Source organism: Melospiza georgiana, chromosome 9 (assembly GCF_028018845.1).
Source record: "Melospiza georgiana isolate bMelGeo1 chromosome 9, bMelGeo1.pri, whole genome shotgun sequence".
In the NCBI taxonomy this organism is placed as follows: domain Eukaryota; kingdom Metazoa; phylum Chordata; class Aves; order Passeriformes; family Passerellidae; genus Melospiza; species Melospiza georgiana.
The window spans coordinates 8,676,734-8,694,078 of record NC_080438.1 but is presented as its reverse complement, the minus strand read 5'-3'; the positions used below and the strand labels follow the sequence as shown (position 1 = coordinate 8,694,078).

Sequence of the window (17,345 nt, the reverse complement as noted above, 5' to 3'; positions counted from 1 at the left end):
TCACTCCCTGTGTGATGGATGCCCTTGACAGGAGAGGAGGAAGAAGGCACAGAAGGAAAACGGAGGTGAAATATCAGTTTTCCTGTTTGAAATGGTCAATGAAATGGTACTTTGCAGGTACCCAGCTCAGAACACCTGCAAAGGTTCCTCTTGTAGGATCACATCCCTGTTACACGTGATGCTGGCACCGAGCCCTTTCCCACACACAAAAACGCATTAGAGCCACATCTCTTTTTGAGAGAGAGATGGGAGGAACAATGAGACTCCTCACACATAAAAAAATCTATAAATCAAGGCAAGAATACATCACCCTTCTCCAAATTATTGCCTCCAAAGGGGCAGGAAAATGATCCCAAGTACCAATTTGCAGATGGGAAAAGCAAGGGCTGGAGATGATTCCATGTGCCCAAAACTGCAGTCAGACAGCAGGCCAAGCTTTATTGTCACTTGGTCAATCTCCTGCCTGCTATGTCCCAGCTCTAACCTCTCATCCAGCTTTCTCACTGAAGCAAGAGGAAGTGAATTTCTTTTTCAATGTCTCCTTGTTCCTCCCATCACCTTAAGTTTCAGAACTTCACCCTTCCTCCTCATGTACACATTATACATCCTCAAGAGAACTCCTTCACCAAACCTGATACGCACAACCTGTCGTCCATTCCCCCCCTTCATCATGAACAACTTGGCATCAGAACTAGAGAAAACTCTTAAAATATTGCATATTTTTTTTAAAAAAGATGTCAGGATATTTGCACTTATCTGCCTGTCCCATGCTTTTCTGGTTATGAACCATGTAAGCTCGTGCAAACACCTACAATACACACGCAGGCATGTCTCTCCAGGTTTACTAAACTTGCTCTAAACATCAGAGCTACTCAGAATACAAAAATGTTAAGTCCATGCAAGGGGACAGAGTTGTGATTGCTCTAGGAACTGTTCACTTTTAAGTCTCCTGAACTGTTATAAGGAAATAGAGTAAGGTTCTCTTTTCTTTTTGTGTTTCATTGATAAAAAAGTTATCAAACTAGTTTGTAGAAACAGGTTTAAAAGCAACCACCTGCGATTGCTTGGCTGTGACAACAGCATTGCAGTATTCCCATATCCCGTATTGCTGTTCTAAAAGATCAAGTGTGTGTCGAGGGGGGAGCAGGGGTGAAAGAGGACTTTGGTAGCCAGCCCCTAACTCTGCAATTCAGCAACTCCAGAAAATCTCTTCCCAATCCTTGGCACCACCTGAAGCATGGCAGCGCTCCAGCCAGGATCTCAGAGTGCTCTGAGCTCTCCAGATCAGCACCAGCAGAGGACAACCTCCTCTGGAAAACCCCTCCAACCCTTCTCCCAATGCATCAGAGTGTCATGCAAACCTCACAGCTGCTAAATTCCACTCTCAGTAGCTGAAGTACTTCCTTCACATTTTGCTGATCTCTGGAATACCACTTTGTAGCTGTGTCCACTTTAACAAGGGGCACCAGGGCTGCATGCCTGGAACGGGCAAGCCCAAAGCCCTAAAATAACAGTTTAAATAAAAAGGTAAAGAGACACGCCAAAATAAGACAGGGATAAATACACTCGGGCAAGGCAGGTTCCACCAGGACAGTATTTTTGTTTTCTCTACTACCTGGGGAAGGGAGAAAGGCAACAGCCCCTTGCCCCTGCTCTCCCCTCGAGCGGGAGCATGGATATGGCTCTGTGGCTGAACCCGGCACCGCCGGCAGGACGCCCTGCTGGGCCACAGCGCTGTCCAGAAATACAAATGACTGCTTGTCCCAGATCACTACAGAACAGTAAAAAAATTTTAAAATCCTGTCGATCCCTGAATAAGAAGTTGATTGACACAGTTGTTCTGTTTTTCTCCGAGAGGAGGAGGAATAAGGGAGAAAAACATTTAACACTCTATGGGTGTGTGTGTGGGTGTGTGAGAGGAAGAGAGAGAAAGAGAGAGATTTTTCTATTTTGGCAACATCTTGGGAGCTTCTTTCTGTTCGGTGGTGGCATTGCACTAATTACAGTACCAGCCTGCCGGGTGGGTGCTGACTCTTTAGGGCCAGGAATGGGAAGACTGTCCTTTCTCCTGGCACCTCAATCCGGCCCGGTGGTGGACACAGAGCCCTGGGCCGTCTCCCCCACGGCCACAGCCTCCTCCTGCGGAGGAGATTCCTCCTCTGCCTGCCCCCGGGACGTGACGGTGGTCTCGGGGGAGATGCTGTGGGGCCCCTCCAGGGGCAGACAGCCGGGGTGGTTCTTGCGAAAGTGCTGGTTGAGGATGGCCTGGAAAGGGAAGCTTTTGCCGCACACGTGGCAGTGGAAGGGCTTGTTGCCCGTGTGCTTGCGGATGTGATACTCCAGCTGATCCTTGCGGGTGTACTTCTTCCCGCACATGCGGCACACGAACGGGGTGATGCCCATGTGGAGCCGCATGTGCCGGTCCAGGCTGCCCTTCTGGTTGAAGGATTTGGCGCAGTAAATGCACGTGAGCCGTGGGTTGTACCGGAACCAGCGCTCGGAAACCTCCTGCTCCCGCAGATACTCCACGTAACCGCTCACTCCCAGCATGGCTGATTCCTCCCCCTGCCAAGGAAACGGCAGAGATTTAAATAACAAGCGGCCTAAAACGAGTTGCAGAGAAGATCGGGCCCAGGTCCAGCCAGTAAAGCATGTGCCAAACCTCAAAATCAGCAGCACTAATGTCTGTAACCTCAAGCACACACTTAAGTGCTTAACTGGGGCCTCCGGCTGAAGACAAACGAGCAATCAATTAGAAACCACCGCTGCAAAGGCCCCTTCTGCCAAGCCATTCCCTGGATCTGGTGAAGAAAAGGCAGCCCTTAACACAAGGGCACTCGGCCACAAATTCAGTTGTGGACCACATGTCAATACTTGTTACTTTTTAAAAAATTTGTGCCTGTTTAATTAAACACTTGGGTGTATCACCTTCTGTTTTCCTTACTAAAAGTCAAAAAAAAAAGAAGCCAATTGATGAGCTCACAGTAAAACAAAGGAGAAGCAAACCACAAATCATATCTGAAAGTCTTCAGGTGTCATTTTACACAGGTATTTATTCAGATGTCACTTAGAGTTCATTTTACAGTGAGTGATATTTGCCTGCCTGGCTGTGTAATCTATCCCAGCCCCGTGGCATCTCAGGCAAGGATGTGCCTGACCCAGCTTGCAGAGCAAAGACTCCTCTGTATTTCCTGAAGTCACACAGACAAACAGCCAAGAGCAACCTGAACCACAGGCCTGGTCTCAGGACAGACACTTCTGGCCATTGTACTCAGATTGAGCAGAAACACACAGACTCCAGAATGCTTCTGTGCTGGAGATGCACTATTTACTCCCCCAGTGCTGCTTCCCAGTGGTGCCAAATGTGGAGAAGCAACCAGCAGGAGGGCATCTCTGCAAGCCAGGGCTCTACAGGCATGAGCAGCAGTGTACTGTGCCAGGTGCTGCTGAATCCAGCTGTACAGGCATAAAGGAGAGACACAAAGCTCTGGTTCTTCCTTTCCACTCTACCACTGCCATTGGGCAGGGATCACTGCCAGGCTATTTTAGTATGGATATCGCAATGCCAGGAGAGTGGAAGGTGATGATACTTCTCCATGGTGTGTAAAGACTAAGGTTTCATGTTTGAGGCTGTCTCACTATGGAGAAATAAGAGCACTTTTTCTGTAGGCAGAGCTAAAATTGCTTAATATGTCACATTTACCCCAGAGGGTTGGTATGACCTGAAATTTTTGCAACGTCTTCTGAGAACAGAAAACAAAGCTTTGCAAAACAGGAACAAAAAGGTATCTGTCATTTTATGGAAGTGTCTAACAAAGCCAGCAGACAGCAATCACAATTTTAGCCCCCTTGCTTCACTTGCTCTTACTCAAGAGCAAAGCAGCCTAGTATCTCCTTACCCACCTCCAGCCAAGTCCTTAGCTTACACACTGACACATTCCCTACCTGTCAGGCCCACAAGAGTCTTTCTGCACTGTGCTGGCTGGCATGCTTGCACTACAGTGGCACTGTGACACTAACTGGGTGCAACTAAATTAGACCAAAATGATAAGGCACAGGCATTACTGCCATGTCCCACTTTGCTGCACTTCAGCCCACTGCCCTCCCATTTCTGTGCATCTCTCCCTCCTACCACAAAACTGTGCCCAAGAAAGTAGAGAATTCAGAGCTCCTTTATGTTGCAAAGTCTGCTGTGGAGAAGAGATAGAGACCTCCCTAAAACTGCACAGCTCTTTGACACTCCACCCCATAAGGTTTATTGGTGTAGTGCCTGGAGGGCTTTTGGGAATGGTCTTGGTACCAGCATAGAAAGATTCAGCTGTTGTCACCCGTCTTTCACAGAAGCCAAGCCACACCTCCTCCCTCTGCTCAGGCATTTGCTGCCAGTGTTTGAGGGCAGATCCAGCTCTGCAGGCAAATGGGGTTTCTCCTCAGGAGTTGGTGGCCTGCCCAGAATAAGGGTGGATATTTATGCCCTCAAACAACGAGAGAAACTCCTTGTGTTTTCCAAGTATCTGGCCAAAATCCCAAACAACAGCCAGAATCCATTTTAAATCGTACTTGCCCAGCACATATTCTCCTGTGAGCAGGTAGATCCTTTGCCAAAGTAAAAGGCCTTGTATCACAGACATTATTGCTTGCAAATAAAAAATATGATAACTTCATCACCACAAAGTCCCCTTCACCTTCAAGCCAACGTTTACTTGCAAACACCTTGATGTGCCTACCTGGGAACTGGGCTGCTTAGGCTCATCCATCCGCCCCGGAGACTCGCTTTTCGATCTGTACCGCTCAGTCACAGCAACCATGCTGCCAGAAGGGCTAAATCTGTGGGTGGGGAGAGTGGAAATGGGATTTTTAATGGGCATCAGGGCACTACAGTGTTTAGAGCAATGGCTGAGCAATAGAGGCACCTGTACAGCATCTCTTCAGCCTCATCAGCTAACACACTGGAAGTGGAACAGTGCAAATATAAAGGAAAAAACAAATCATACCGGTCTATGGTTTCAGTCTAAACATCTGAGAAATAAAACTGAGTCATTTGGCTTCCAGTTCAGCAACAGAGAGGGACTGCTATCATGAATAAACCAATATGGGCCTGGTGACTCAGGAACTGTACAGCAGGACAGAAATCATTTCTCAGAGGACATCTCTTCTCCAGCACCCTCCTCCTTCATTCCCAGTGTGAAACACAAGGGGTGTGATGGACTAGAGGTGGGAAACAGTGCATACAGACTGCAGTGCAAAAAGAGATGCTAAAGACTAGCTGATCCAAGGAAAAGGGCTAAGGAAGTAGGAAAGCATCACTCTCCAAGATTATTCCCACTGATTGATTTATTAAGCAAAAGTGACAGAATATCCACTGCTTCCAGGTAGCTGTTTCCCCATGGACTTGAGCTAGAAGAGAGGCAGATGTGAAGGGAAACCCTAGAATTACAACCCCCCCAAATAAAACAGACCTGCCCTTTATCAAATCCATTCTCTGGCCTGAGCCTAGGGGAAGAAAGCAAATACTGGAGTGGAGGGGAAGCAGATGGATGGAGAATCCAAACACAGCGGATTTCAACACTCATTTTCAACAAAGGCTTTCAGCTCTCTCATATAAATCAAAACAACAGTGGAGGCCACTGGGTTCCCCATTTCAACTGCCTCAAGATGTAAACCCAGGGCCCACTGGGAAGACCTTGACCTACAGCTGGTGTCTGGCTTGTTTCTCAGCCAGAACCATGCCCAGATCTCTGGGTCAGAAGGCACCAGTGTAATGGAGATATGTAACACATACTGTATATGACCTCATTAATCTGAGTGCTGAGGCTGAACTAAACATCTTCTTTTAAGAAAAATATCACCTCAGCTGAGACACTGAGAGGTAGAGATCCCAACCTCTAAGAGCTAATAAGTAATTTCCCAAACTAGACCCTGTACCTGGAGATCCTTGTCTGATCACTACCCAGCCAAAATACTATTGCCCAAACTGGACACACTTCCTAACAGCTGGTAAAAACCCTTTCACTCTTATGTTTAAGATGGCCAAAGGAAATAGAAAGAGGAAATGTTCCAAAGCAACTGACCCAGCCAGGTCAGAATCTTGCATAACCTCCTGTTACAGCCAAGGTGAATAACGAAGTTTAAGAGCACCCACCTGTCGATCTCACTGCTGGTGGGCCTGACCACTTTGGCTCCAGAGGAGCCTAAGGCAAAAGCCTCCTGGCCCAGGGATCCGTGGCCCGTGGTGTCGATCACCATGGCCGTGACCTCCTCGGCGCTGCTGCCATCCTCTCCCGAGGGCTGGTGCTCTGTGCCCAGCCACTCCTCCAGGTTCTCCGTCTTTATGCGCACTCCTCCCAGCACGCGCACCTCCTCGTCGTTCTGCGCCCCGCGCTCTCCCATGCCCGTCTCCACGTACCACTGTCCCGCCCTGTTGATGCGCAGGATGGGCTCCCTGCCTTCCACATCGGAGCTCTGCTCGATGATCTGGGGGCTGGTGGACTCCTCGGGCGGGCTCAGCTCCCGAATGTCCAGCACGGTGCTGACCTGGCCCAGGCGGCTCCCCTTGGGGGTGTTGTGGCGGGGGCTCAGGGGACGGTTCAGAGTCGGCGTCGCCCGGTGAGACTCGGGCGGCCTCTCCTGATGCTTCGTCCTGCTCTGGCTCAACTCCGCTTCCACCTCGGCCACGTTAATTTTGAAATGAATCCCCTCGAGTATCTGCGTGCATTTGTCTATGATGTGCTGCATCTGCAAGAAGCTGGCAGCTGTCAGGTAGCTGATGATGTCAGCCAGCTGCAGACATATCCTGCCCGTGTAGCAGAAGGAGAGGAGCTGCTCGAACACGGAAGGGTTCTTGATGACGGAGATGGACACGGTGCTCATCTCGTTCAGGGACATGTGGTCGCGGAAGTAGGGGGAGCTGGCGGCCAGCACCACCTTGTGCGCACGGAAAGCCTGGCCCTGCACGTTGACCACGATGTCACACAGCCGGCCCTGCATGCGCAGCTGGTTCAGGTGGCTCAGGACAGAGTTACTGAAGTTGGGAATCTCCAGCTGAATGTTCCCACTCTTCTCCATGGCTGTCCCAGCTGCAGGTGCACCACTCTACTGGAAAAGGGGGAAAAGATCCCGTCATTAGCAGAACCAATCATTTGAAATGAAAACTTTTTTCACCTGCTTCCACACAGTTTGAAACACTGGAGTTTTTAGAGACCTTCCTCACTCACTGAACTGCCACACACCTGGCAGCAGCTCTGTTATGAATGAGTGTGTTTGCGATTGCTTAAAAAAGCATCCCAAAAGCTCTCTGATCTCTCCGTGCTATGCATCCCCCTGCACAAGAGTTCTGCTAAACCAGTCCCCAACAGGCCCTCATTCCCTGCAGCTTTAGCCTGCAAAACACTTTGTTCTGCCAGCCTCAATAAAAGCACATCTGCATGTGAAAAGAACATTAAAAATGGCACAGGTATTAAAAATAGCCACCTGATTGCATAATGGATTAAAATTCTCACCACTTGTACCTCCTAAGCATCTTGAAAAGAGAAAGTAATAGGGAAAGCTCCTTTGTAAAACAGGAACCAGGAAGGAGACACTGGGACCTAAATCCTTCTGAGACTTTTGAAAAGTTGGCCAGCACACATCTGACCTCAAGGCATCCTAAGCATCTTGTTAACCTGAGATATCTATCATATGTGGCACTTCTGACACATGCCAGGAAATATATAACAGGAGAGTGAAAAACAAAGCTGTGTCCCAGGAGAGCTCAGAGGGCCTCACTCGGGATCACTTTTGTAGGGTCCCAAGAGACTTCACAGTGGTCATCACTAAGTCCCCATCCTGGCCCTACCCTAGGTCAGTAACTCCAGGACTCTTTCCCAAGTAGAGCAATAGTGGGACTGTTCCACTTGGGCTACAATTCACAATGGTGCTGCTCTGCTCGGGCTGCAATCCAGGTAAATGCTTCACCCAGGCTGCACATGGCTCATCCCTTGTTTCCCGCCTGGGCTGGGATGTTCCTCGTTGTTCCCACCTCTACAAGAGCTCCTGGCAGGCTCAGGGAGCACCTCACTGCCCAGCTGGTGCAGTCAGGGGACCCTTCACCACTCAGCTGAGGCCACCAAGGCTTATCAGGAGATCTCAGAGCAGGGCCGGGGAGGGGACTGGGGATGCACCACCACATCATCACATTTCCTTCTGGCAAAGTTGGAAAAGAAGCCCTGACCATATATGGTCAAAAGCTGGAATGAATGAAAGTGAGACAGAAACTCATCGAAGGAAAAAAAAAAAAGTAAATAAGCTTGTTAAAGTCCACTCATGGCATAAGCAGCTCCCAAGCCGGAGAGCATCTGAAGTGTGGATTGAGCAGAGTCCTGCCGATGACAAAACCATTTCAAGCAGGCTGGGAATACCAAGGCTTACAGTGCCCACTCTGAGGAATCTCCAAATCAAAGGGATTGGCACATGAAGAGCATGTCTGCCTTTGGAGGACTTTTTATTTGGAATTGATGAACATTGCAGCATAGCACATGTCCATATGCCCAAGCAGGCTCGGTGCAAACTTGGCAAACCCAGTGACTAAACACGAAGCTGCAGGACAGTATGTCAATCTTGTGGAGCTGTGCCAAAGGATTTCTGAGTGGCAGGATGGCTGAGTGTCCCTGGGGAAGTCAGACCAGAGTGCACAAAGCTTCACAAGGTGCAGCTGAACAGTGCCAGGTCGTAGGGCTTCTTCTTTCCTTCCCCTATCACAGAATCGCAGAATGGTTTGGGATGGAAGGGACCTTAAAGCTCATCCCATCCCACCCCCTGCCATGGGCAGGGACACCTTCCACTATCCCAGGGTGCTCCAAGCCCCATCCAAGCTGGCCTTGGGCACTGCCAGGAATCCAGGGGCAGCCACTGCTTCTCTGGGCACCCTGTGCCAGGGCCTCACCACCCTCACAGGGATCAATTAATTCCCAATATCCAATCTAAACCTACTCTATGTCAGTGAGAACCCATTCTCCCTCATCCTATCCCTCCATCCCTTGTCCTGAGTCTCTCTCTGTCTTTCCTTTTGGCTCCTTCAGGCACTGGAGGCCACAGTTAGGTCACCCTGAAGCTTCTCTTCTCCCGGCTGAACTACCCCAATTCTCTCAGCCTTCCCTCACAGCAGAGCTTCTCCATCAGTCTGATCATCTTGGTGTCTCCTCTGGACTCACCCCCACAGCTCCATGCCCTTCCCTGTCTTTCGGAGAAAGCAACAAATCCCACAAAAATCAGAAACCACAGTGCACAGCTCTGTGCCAACACAGCACTGGGAGCAGAACACCAACTGCACAGAACAAGGGGAAATAGAAAACCCAACATCTTACCTGGAGTGCTGTGAGTTACATGCAGTGGGAAGGAAATGGGGGTGCTGCCTTCTTTTTTTCTTCTGATGTAGTAAGAAGAAAACTTGTTGCCCCCTTCCCCTTTAGGAGGTAAAAAGAGAGAAAAAATGAAGTGCAGAGGAACTGGGTTCTCCCAAGAGCAGATGTGAACATCAAGCTTTGTCATTCTTGGTTCTGCTGGAGGATCTAGCAGCAGGATTAGCTCACCATCTTCCCCAAACAGCTGTTCCTAAAGCAATAGGCCTCAGAGTACACTCTCAAGGAAGGCAAGGGTGAAACACCCCTGCCAAGGCCACGAGCACCCACAGAGGCAAGAGGGAGGCAGAGGCTGAGACTGGGATATACAGAAAGAGAAGGGAAAAAAATATAATCGGCCCTTAATTGCTGAGCATGGCTGGGTATGGCTGTGGTGAGAAGGCAGCTGCTCCCCAGAGACCCCAACAAATTATCTGTGAGCTCAACAAATTATCTGTGAGCTCCTGCTCCAGAGGCAGGGAAAATCCATCTACTCTTTATAACCCACAGAACCCTGCTCACCCAGTGCCAAGGAACCTGCACATTATGATCCCCTCAGAGGCTGGGGAGACGGAATCTGTCTTTTGGTTCAAACTACTCTGTCAGAGGCTGATTTCTGCCCCTCTGAGTAAGGCAATCTCTCAGAGCTCCTGCACCTCAGCCCCAGGGCAATGACATCCTGATTTCTGCCTGCTCTGGGAAGTCCATCACCTCCAGCCACCTTTAGGTGCAGGCTGAGCTGAGTCAGCACAGGGCACACACTGAGACACTGCTCTTTGTAATGGCATTTCAAGTGTCACCAGCTGAGACTCAGACTTAGCTCAGCAAATGCCCTCCAGCCTGTGAGGCAGTGACCAGGAGTGGGTGGAATTCCTGATCCATCAGAAAGAAACACAGACAGACCACCCAGCAGATTATGTCACCCTGGAAGCTGCACTGAAAACTCTCAGCTTTTGGGTTGAGATTTACCGTGACTGGGCAACTTCAGAGAATATCCTGAGCTGGAAGGGACCCACAAGGATCATTGAGTCCAACTCCTGGCCCTTAACTATAGCTTAACTATCCCACCCTGTGCCTGACAGCATTGTCCAAACCCTCCTGCAGCTCTGGCAGCCTTGGGGCTGTGCCCATTCCCTGGGGAGCCTGGGCAGTGCCAGCACCCTCTGGGGAAGAACCTTTTAAAGAACCTTTAGTCTGAACCATCCAGACTAAACCTCCTCTGACAAAACTCCAGCCGTTCCATGCCTCCTGTCCCTGGTCCCAGAGACGCATACTTAGAATCCCAGAGTGGTTTGGGTTGGAAGGGACTTAAAGCTCATCCCGTTTCACCCCTGCCATGAGCAGGGACACCTCCCACTGTCCCAGGGTGCTCCAAGCCCCATCCAACCTGGCCTTGGGCACTGCCAGGGATCCAGGGGCAGCCACAGCTTCTCTGTGCCAGAGCCTCCCCACGCTCACCGGTAACGATTCCTTCCCAACAAACCCCTTGGGCCGCCTGCACGTTCCAACGGGACTCCGACAACTCCGAGCCCAAACACAACTCTGAGCTGGGACAGGCGGCGGTGGCTCCCGGCCCGTCCGCCGCCCTCCCTCAGCACCAGGCTCCCGGAGCCCGCTGTCCCGGCCCCGGCGCTCCCGACCCTCCCCAGGCGGGGCCCGCGGCTCCTCCTCACCGTGACAGCCGCGGCCGCGCACCGGGGCTGCGCGGGGCGGGCGGGACCGGCCTCCCCCAGCCCCCGCCCCTCCCGGCCTGGCTCCCGCGGGGCGGCGGCCGCGCCCCCGCCGCTCCGGGGCCCCGAGCGGCTCCGCCCGCCCCTCCCGGCCCAGCCTCACCTGCCGGGGGTGGGAAGGGCCCGCAGCGCCGGCCCGGAACCGAAACGCGCCAGCGCGGGCCGCGCCCCGGAAGGAAACGCCGTGCGGACCGTACGCCCCCAGCCCGCCCCTGCCCGTGGGCCGCGCCCCGGTGGGTGTGGCCGCGGCCGCACCACGTGACCTGTGCTATATAAGGTACGTCCTCCGGCCGCTCTTCCCTTTCCGCTCCCGCGGCCATGAGGGTCCCGTGTCCCTCAGGGGCCCCGCCGGTGAGTGGGGGCGATTCCGTGCTCGGGGTGCGCCGGTGCCGCTCCGGGGGCGGCCAAGGAGCCCCGCGAGTGCGGCCCGGGCGCGGATGGGAGGTGGTGAGGGAGGATTGAGGTGGATTGCGCGGCCGGGCCTGGTCCGCGGCCTGGACCGCCGGGGGCTCCGCCTCGTGGCGGCCCTGGGGATCCCCAAGGGAGGCCCTGTGGAGCCCACACGGGTTTGGGGAAATACCGGGGCAGTGCAAGGCCTCAGGCGTTGAGTTCCGGGCTCTGGCCTACCAGGCTGCTGTGCATGGCATGGGGCCGTGCAGTATGGCGGGATCCCGTGCCTGCTGCAAACACAAGCGATAGGACTCAACTTTTTATGGGTTTGGGTTTTTTAACTGAGCTGGGCTCTAAGGAGCTTGTTTTTGTAGATAAATGGGAAAGTTGTGCAAAGAGCAGCGGTAGCGTTATGGAAGGATTCAGGGTCCCGCACAGCTGGGATGTGTTTACATGCAGGAGGGTTAAGGGCTGGCTTCAGAGCCCCGGCCCTGCTGGGCTTTGGGAAACATTGGCACGGTGCTCTCAGGCACATCGGTGACTCTTGGCCTGTGCGAGTCTGAGAGTTAAACTCTGTGGTCCTTGTGGGTCCTGACTCAGCACATTTGAGGAGAAGTGGCTCACTTCGCTGCTATACGCTCAGCACGTGATGAGAACTATGTTGGTAGGGACATCTGAGAGGGTGATGAATGCCAACATATCTGAGCTGGGCATGGGATAGTTCTGATGGCCTTATCCGGGAAGGCTGGGACACCACTGGGCCTTTGAAGCAGCCAGAGTTCATGCCTGCCCCAGTGATAATACACCAGAATTGATGTGGTAGGAAACAAAGTAGTTTGGCGATCACATTCTGCTTAAAAAAACATAACAGCAGTTATTTTTTGTGGCCTCGATCCTTTAAATAGCCAAAATTAAAAATGCATTAGTAATTTGGGTGTAGCTTGGGTTTTTCAAAGTAATAATATTTGTGAATATTGCATCAATTTTGGATGAAGAAAAACTAAAATGCTTTTTTGTTTTCAGTTCAACATGTATCAGCTGCATTCTTCCTTCCTGTGGCTTCAGTGCAGGTAAATATTGCTTCTGAAATTCAGAGTTGAAGTTTACAAGTGCTGGGTTTGTGTACACCGACCAGGCTGGGGTACTGCTGTATCAGGAGTTACAGTATCAGAGTTGTAATTCAGGCATTGCCTGTAGTGCCATGGGCAGGCCTCACTTTTCTGCTGGGAAAAGTCACCTGTTTATTTGTCCTGGAGAGACTTTTACGAGGCTCCTGTTTGTGAACTACTGCTCATACTGTAATCAGAGTGCAAGAGTACCCCCAGGGCCTTTTTTCCTTCCTTACTGCTGTTTCTTTGTTCACAACAATAAATAATATTTTGGGGAAACGCTCTGGAGTATGTTGTAGAAAATTTTTAACTATGGGGATTGATACCGAGTAAATCTCAAAGCCTGTGATGGTTTCAGTATAAGAGTAGTGGACAGAAGTGATTTCTGAAAACTCCATGCTGAGGCTTTCCAATGAGATTGCCAGAGAAGCTCCCTAGTTCTGCAAGCATCTCCATCTAACTCTTTTATCTCTTTCAGATCTGCCTCCAAATGTGGGGACCTAATACTGCTTCTTTCCAAGGTAAAAAAATTATTCTTAAAAATTTAATTTAAAGTTATGCTTAGTGTTTGTCTAGACAGCATCTTCTGCTCTGATGCTGTCAGCTGAATTCCTTGAGTAAAGGAATCCCTCTGGTGCCACAGTGATGACACTTATTTGCTACTCTTGACCAAGAGAGTGATGAACACTTATACCACCATAAAAGTTTTCTGAGGCACAGCAGCTTCAAATTCCCCTAAAGGCTTTGACTGCTGAATAGACTGTTGACAAGTGTTTTACTCCTAGGATTTGAACCCTGCACTTCAGAGGGATGCAGAAGGAGCATCATCACCTGGTAAGAAATCCGTACTTCCATTGAGGTTTCTTCCACACAGCTGTTAGAACACAGCAGTAAGAAGGATGGGCATGTGTTTTATGGTTCACTTCCACTAGGACCAGCAGCAATTTATACTTGCTAGTATTCAAACTTGTAAATATTTCTTTTTTAATTGGGGAAATGTCCTTGTCACAGCAGTCCCAAGAGAGGATTGCTTGGTGCTGTGGTTGCAGAGCAGATACAGTGATGACTGCATAGTTCAGCAGAATATCCTGTGATGAACAAGTGCTTCGCCCCTATCTGATGTGTCTGGCTCTTGTGATCTCCCAGCTGGGGCTGTGGGCTTGGGCACAAAGGCTGAAGGGATCTGACTTTGTTTTCTGTTCTTGCAGGCACTGGGAGATTGAACTATAGCCTGTCACAAGGTAAGTACTGCACTGCTGACATCTGAGAACTCATTTAATCCCTGCTGTGGGCAAAGGCTGCTGTGTGATGAGTGCATAGTTCAGCAGATGACCTGTGATGATCACGGTTCCTGTCTTTCGCCAATTTCTGATGCAGCCTCAGACAAATCATGTGGGAAGCTGAAGGGGATACACTTTTTTTTTGCTTTATGTCTCAGGAGATTAGTAAATAGGTTAAACAATAAAAAAAGTAGTAAGATGAATAGGAAGATAAAGAGTAGGATGTGGTTGTGAAGTCAAGCACAAAACATAGCAGAATAAAGTTAATCAGGTGTTAGTGCTCCATGTTCTAAAAGTTTCTTGTTGCTTTGCAGGCTGCCCTTGACAGATAAGCCCCCATGCCTTTTGTGTGAGAAACCATTTCACCTGTTACTGGTGTTGGTGAAGACAAGGCCTTCCTAATTAAAGGTAATTATTTAAGATTCATTTTTTAGATGGATGCTATTTTTGTCTGTGCTGCATTTGAGAGTTTGCTTTTAGACATGCTTGCAAATTCATTTTGTTCTTTAAAAGCGTGAGACAAAAATTAGTACTGTAAGTGTGCTTTTAGCTTCCTGTATTTCACATTAAAAGCATGAAATAATTGTGGTGTTAATGACCTCTAGAATTTTCCTGTTAAAATTAAATTGTGAATGCCATGTTACTGTGACTTTAGTGTCCAGAATAGTTACCCTTCGTATGCCCAACTTGCTTACACAAACCTCACATCACTGAGCTCTGCAGTTGTAAGGTTTGCTCCTTCCTGCAGTTTCAGCATTGGTGAGGTGAGGAAGGAACATCTCAGTGTTCGAGAGTGCTGGGAAGTGGCTTTATTACAACCTGCCTTCAGAAGGGGATAGGAGTGTTGCAGCCTACTGTAAATGATGTTGAATCAGGTCTCTGATCCCCATGAGGAGCAATCAACCAAACCCTGATACAGTAGTTCACTCAAGCTGTTCTTAATACTGTAGCTTCCTGCTGGACCTTGCCTAATAGCAAATTTTTTCTTTCCAGGCTTCCAAATGTTTCTCATTGTGAGGTAAGTACTTTTTCTTACTTCCTAAGTGTTGGGATTTCAACATAGGCCCATAATTCAAGCTTTTAACTGCTTGTCAGCTAGGGGACATGGGGTCCATTGGCTGTGGCATGCATCTCAGCCAAAACAGGAGGATCTTTTAAAGGGGAGCTGCTGGCTGGAGCCCAGTCTTGATAGGCTGGTGTGCACTAAACTATCCCAGTGAGCTCCTCTTGAATTTGTTCTGGTACTATTTAAGTGTTTGCCCTCTTGCCCATAGCAGCCTAGCAGGGCTGACAGGGTGAGCTGCCTGTGTGATGAGATGTGACTGCCTTGACTTCAATCATGGAGGTCTGTAATTAGCTCTATCTGACTGCAGGCACCTGACTTGGGTTTTTCCTTCTGTGCTAGTTTCTGTACTGTGCTAATGGTTTGCTTTCATCCAGGTGTGATGGAGCTGGGACCTGATGGACCTGGGAGTGCTGCCAGCAACAGTAAGTTAGAAACACATGAGTGTGACTGTCAGAACTGCGTGATACAGGGAATGAGGAATTTACTAGATCCTGGGTGTTACAGGGCTGGCTGCAGCATTAAGCAGGGCTCTTTATTTTATTACCTTTTCCAGGTAAAAAGCCTGGATTTGCCAGCAGCCTGCAGGATTCACTCCCCCAAGGTGCTGCATATCTGAAAATTAACTGCTTTCTGTGACTAAAGAGAAATAGTGGTGACCACTTTAAATGTGTAACTGTTATGGACTTCTTGAATTCCTACTTGATAAGAAAAGCTCTGCTACCAGGTTGCCACACATTCTGGGCTAAATAAATGCAGTACAATAGCAGTACCTGCTATTAAACTTCTTGCTGTTTATATTTAATGGGCTGTTTCAGGGAGTGGCACTGATCTTGAATTCTTAGGTGTTAAATAGTTTATCTCCATGGCTAGATCAGAGCTCTTCTGGTGATGTGAATGAAGATGTGGTTGGGGCTAAGGTCAGATCCCCCTTTAAAGGGTTTGTCACAAAGATAAACCATTAAGCTGCTCTTGGCATGTACTGTTTGTGATGAATTCTAAACAATGGGAATCTCTCTGAAAGAGGCTGAGGAGAACTCTTGTGCTGAAACAGTACCCACATTGACACTCGTTCAAACCACTGCCAAAGGTGTGTTAGTACAATTTCCCTTCTTTACAGGGTGATGCTTGCATGGAGTTTGAGAAACAAGATAAATGTGCCTGAGGTAAGTAGAATACATGGGATTTAATAATTCCTGCAGTATTGTCTTTGTGCTGAATGCCTAAATAGTGGTGCCTAAAATTAGTCCTTTAAGATACCTGGTTTTTCTTCCTTTTATTGTATCTGGCTGTTCTGTGAGCACTAATGTAACACTGCACTCTGGAATTAAAATAAAAACTTTGTGGCTGTCACTTCTCAGAGTTGTTACTAGTAATCTTTATATTGGCTCTACACAAATGTAGCTCAAGTTCTAGATTACTGCTGTACAAACTTGTTTTCAAACAAACTGGAACACTCCAAACACTTTCAAAATTGAAGCCATGGGACTTGTATTTTAGGTATGTAAAATAATGAAATACAGCATTGTTCGGAGAGGCAGTATCACAAACCAAATTAGTAGCTTTTTACTTTCCCTGATTCTTCCAATGTTAGGAATTCTGTATTTCCAGTCAAGTTAGGATTTGTAAGCTATGTGTATCCTCTTTGGGTGTTGTAAATTGAGCTTGTGAGATGCCAACTAAAAGTCAGTTTCCTTTTAGATAAAAGTTTAATGAATAGAAGTGAATAGATAAATAAACTTTGCATTTAGTGCTGCTGTCTGTTATTCTGAAAGTATTTCTTTCTTCCTCAGGAAGGGACTGTGCTGTGGCTGCGGCCTCACTGGGTAAGTCCACACAACAGATGAATTGTGTTAAAAACTTCTGGAAATATTTGTAGCCACTGATGAAATTGATTCTGCCAAATGAGTTCCTGTGATATTAACCCTTTCCGTTCCATTTCTACCTGAGGTTACAAAACTGTTGTGGAGCTTTTAGCAGTTGTGCTGCTGCATATGCTAACTGTGTTTTCTTGATTTAGGGGGAGAGGCAACTCTGAAACTAGCACATGAAGAATTAAGAAGGTGAGTGTAAGAGCAGTAATAATGTATTTATTGGAACAAGTGATGAAAACCTTAGCTTGAACTCTCTCACTGAACAGAGATGAAATCCTAAGGTCTGAGATGTTCCCATCAAGTGTGTTGTGCTGGTTTGGTACCTTATAATGGTTCTTCTGTCTGTCTTAATAGGTGGAAGATTGGATGAATGGGTACACTTGCATGAACAGCATTTTAAAAGCCAATTTGTTTTTAACCTCACTGGTAATGTTTGCCTGATGTTGATTGGAGTGAATAAAAATCTGTAAACTCTACCTGGTGTTGTGACCTCCTTTCTGGCTGGAACAGCTTGATGCAAAGTAC

The 17,345-nt window shown here is 48.7% G+C and overlaps 1 protein-coding gene, 1 long non-coding RNA gene and 7 other non-coding genes across 10 annotated transcripts; 8 read left to right on the top strand and 1 right to left on the bottom strand.

Annotated features, from left to right (window-relative positions):
- Positions 1-1,616: 1,616 nt before the first annotated feature.
- On the bottom strand, positions 1,617-11,287 carry ZBTB37 (zinc finger and BTB domain containing 37). Its single transcript, XM_058029794.1, has 5 exons — positions 11,208-11,287; positions 9,342-9,440; positions 6,143-7,095; positions 4,728-4,827; positions 1,617-2,565 (listed from the first exon to the last, which is right to left on the bottom strand). Exons 3-5 carry the CDS (start codon positions 7,063-7,065, stop codon positions 2,077-2,079), a joined length of 1,512 nt encoding a protein of 503 aa, XP_057885777.1. The 5' UTR covers positions 7,066-7,095; positions 9,342-9,440; positions 11,208-11,287; the 3' UTR covers positions 1,617-2,076.
- A 73-nt stretch (positions 11,288-11,360) lies between these two features.
- Positions 11,361-17,296, top strand: LOC131086676 (uncharacterized). 2 transcript variants are annotated; one of them, XR_009114781.1, is made up of 12 exons: positions 11,361-11,381; positions 12,518-12,564; positions 13,082-13,124; positions 13,389-13,437; positions 13,812-13,844; positions 14,198-14,291; positions 14,877-14,901; positions 15,324-15,371; positions 16,067-16,112; positions 16,740-16,772; positions 16,967-17,009; positions 17,175-17,296. It is a non-coding gene; the product is annotated as an uncharacterized LOC131086676 (long non-coding RNA). The 2 variants fall into 2 exon arrangements; XR_009114780.1 differs by lacking the exon at positions 11,361-11,381 and adding an exon at positions 11,416-11,455.
- LOC131087254 (small nucleolar RNA SNORD74) lies at positions 12,130-12,208 on the top strand. Its single transcript, XR_009114866.1, has one exon. It is a non-coding gene; the product is annotated as a small nucleolar RNA SNORD74 (small nucleolar RNA).
- On the top strand, positions 12,944-13,010 carry LOC131087260 (small nucleolar RNA SNORD75). The gene has a single exon (XR_009114872.1). It is a non-coding gene; the product is annotated as a small nucleolar RNA SNORD75 (small nucleolar RNA).
- On the top strand, positions 13,239-13,320 carry LOC131087244 (small nucleolar RNA SNORD24). Its single transcript, XR_009114857.1, has one exon. It is a non-coding gene; the product is annotated as a small nucleolar RNA SNORD24 (small nucleolar RNA).
- LOC131087259 (small nucleolar RNA SNORD77) lies at positions 13,658-13,730 on the top strand. The gene has a single exon (XR_009114871.1). It is a non-coding gene; the product is annotated as a small nucleolar RNA SNORD77 (small nucleolar RNA).
- Positions 13,899-13,983, top strand: LOC131087255 (small nucleolar RNA snR60/Z15/Z230/Z193/J17). Its single transcript, XR_009114867.1, has one exon. It is a non-coding gene; the product is annotated as a small nucleolar RNA snR60/Z15/Z230/Z193/J17 (small nucleolar RNA).
- On the top strand, positions 15,927-16,002 carry LOC131087245 (small nucleolar RNA SNORD79). Its single transcript, XR_009114858.1, has one exon. It is a non-coding gene; the product is annotated as a small nucleolar RNA SNORD79 (small nucleolar RNA).
- Positions 16,824-16,899, top strand: LOC131087251 (small nucleolar RNA SNORD47). Its single transcript, XR_009114864.1, has one exon. It is a non-coding gene; the product is annotated as a small nucleolar RNA SNORD47 (small nucleolar RNA).
- Positions 17,297-17,345: the final 49 nt, after the last annotated feature.

What these genes read in the sequence shown, in the direction of transcription:
- ZBTB37 (XM_058029794.1), bottom strand. Translation starts at nt 7,065, where the DNA reads ATGGAGAAGAGTGGGAACATTCAGCTGGAGATTCCCAACTTCAGTAAC. An exon ending in ACCAGCAGTGAGATCGACAG is followed by an intron (nt 4,828 to 6,142) that starts GTGGGTGCTCTT and finishes CCCCACCCACAG; the next exon opens with ATTTAGCCCTTCTGGCAGCA. An exon ending in CTAAGCAGCCCAGTTCCCAG is followed by an intron (nt 2,566 to 4,727) that starts GTAGGCACATCA and finishes TTTCCTTGGCAG; the next exon opens with GGGGAGGAATCAGCCATGCT.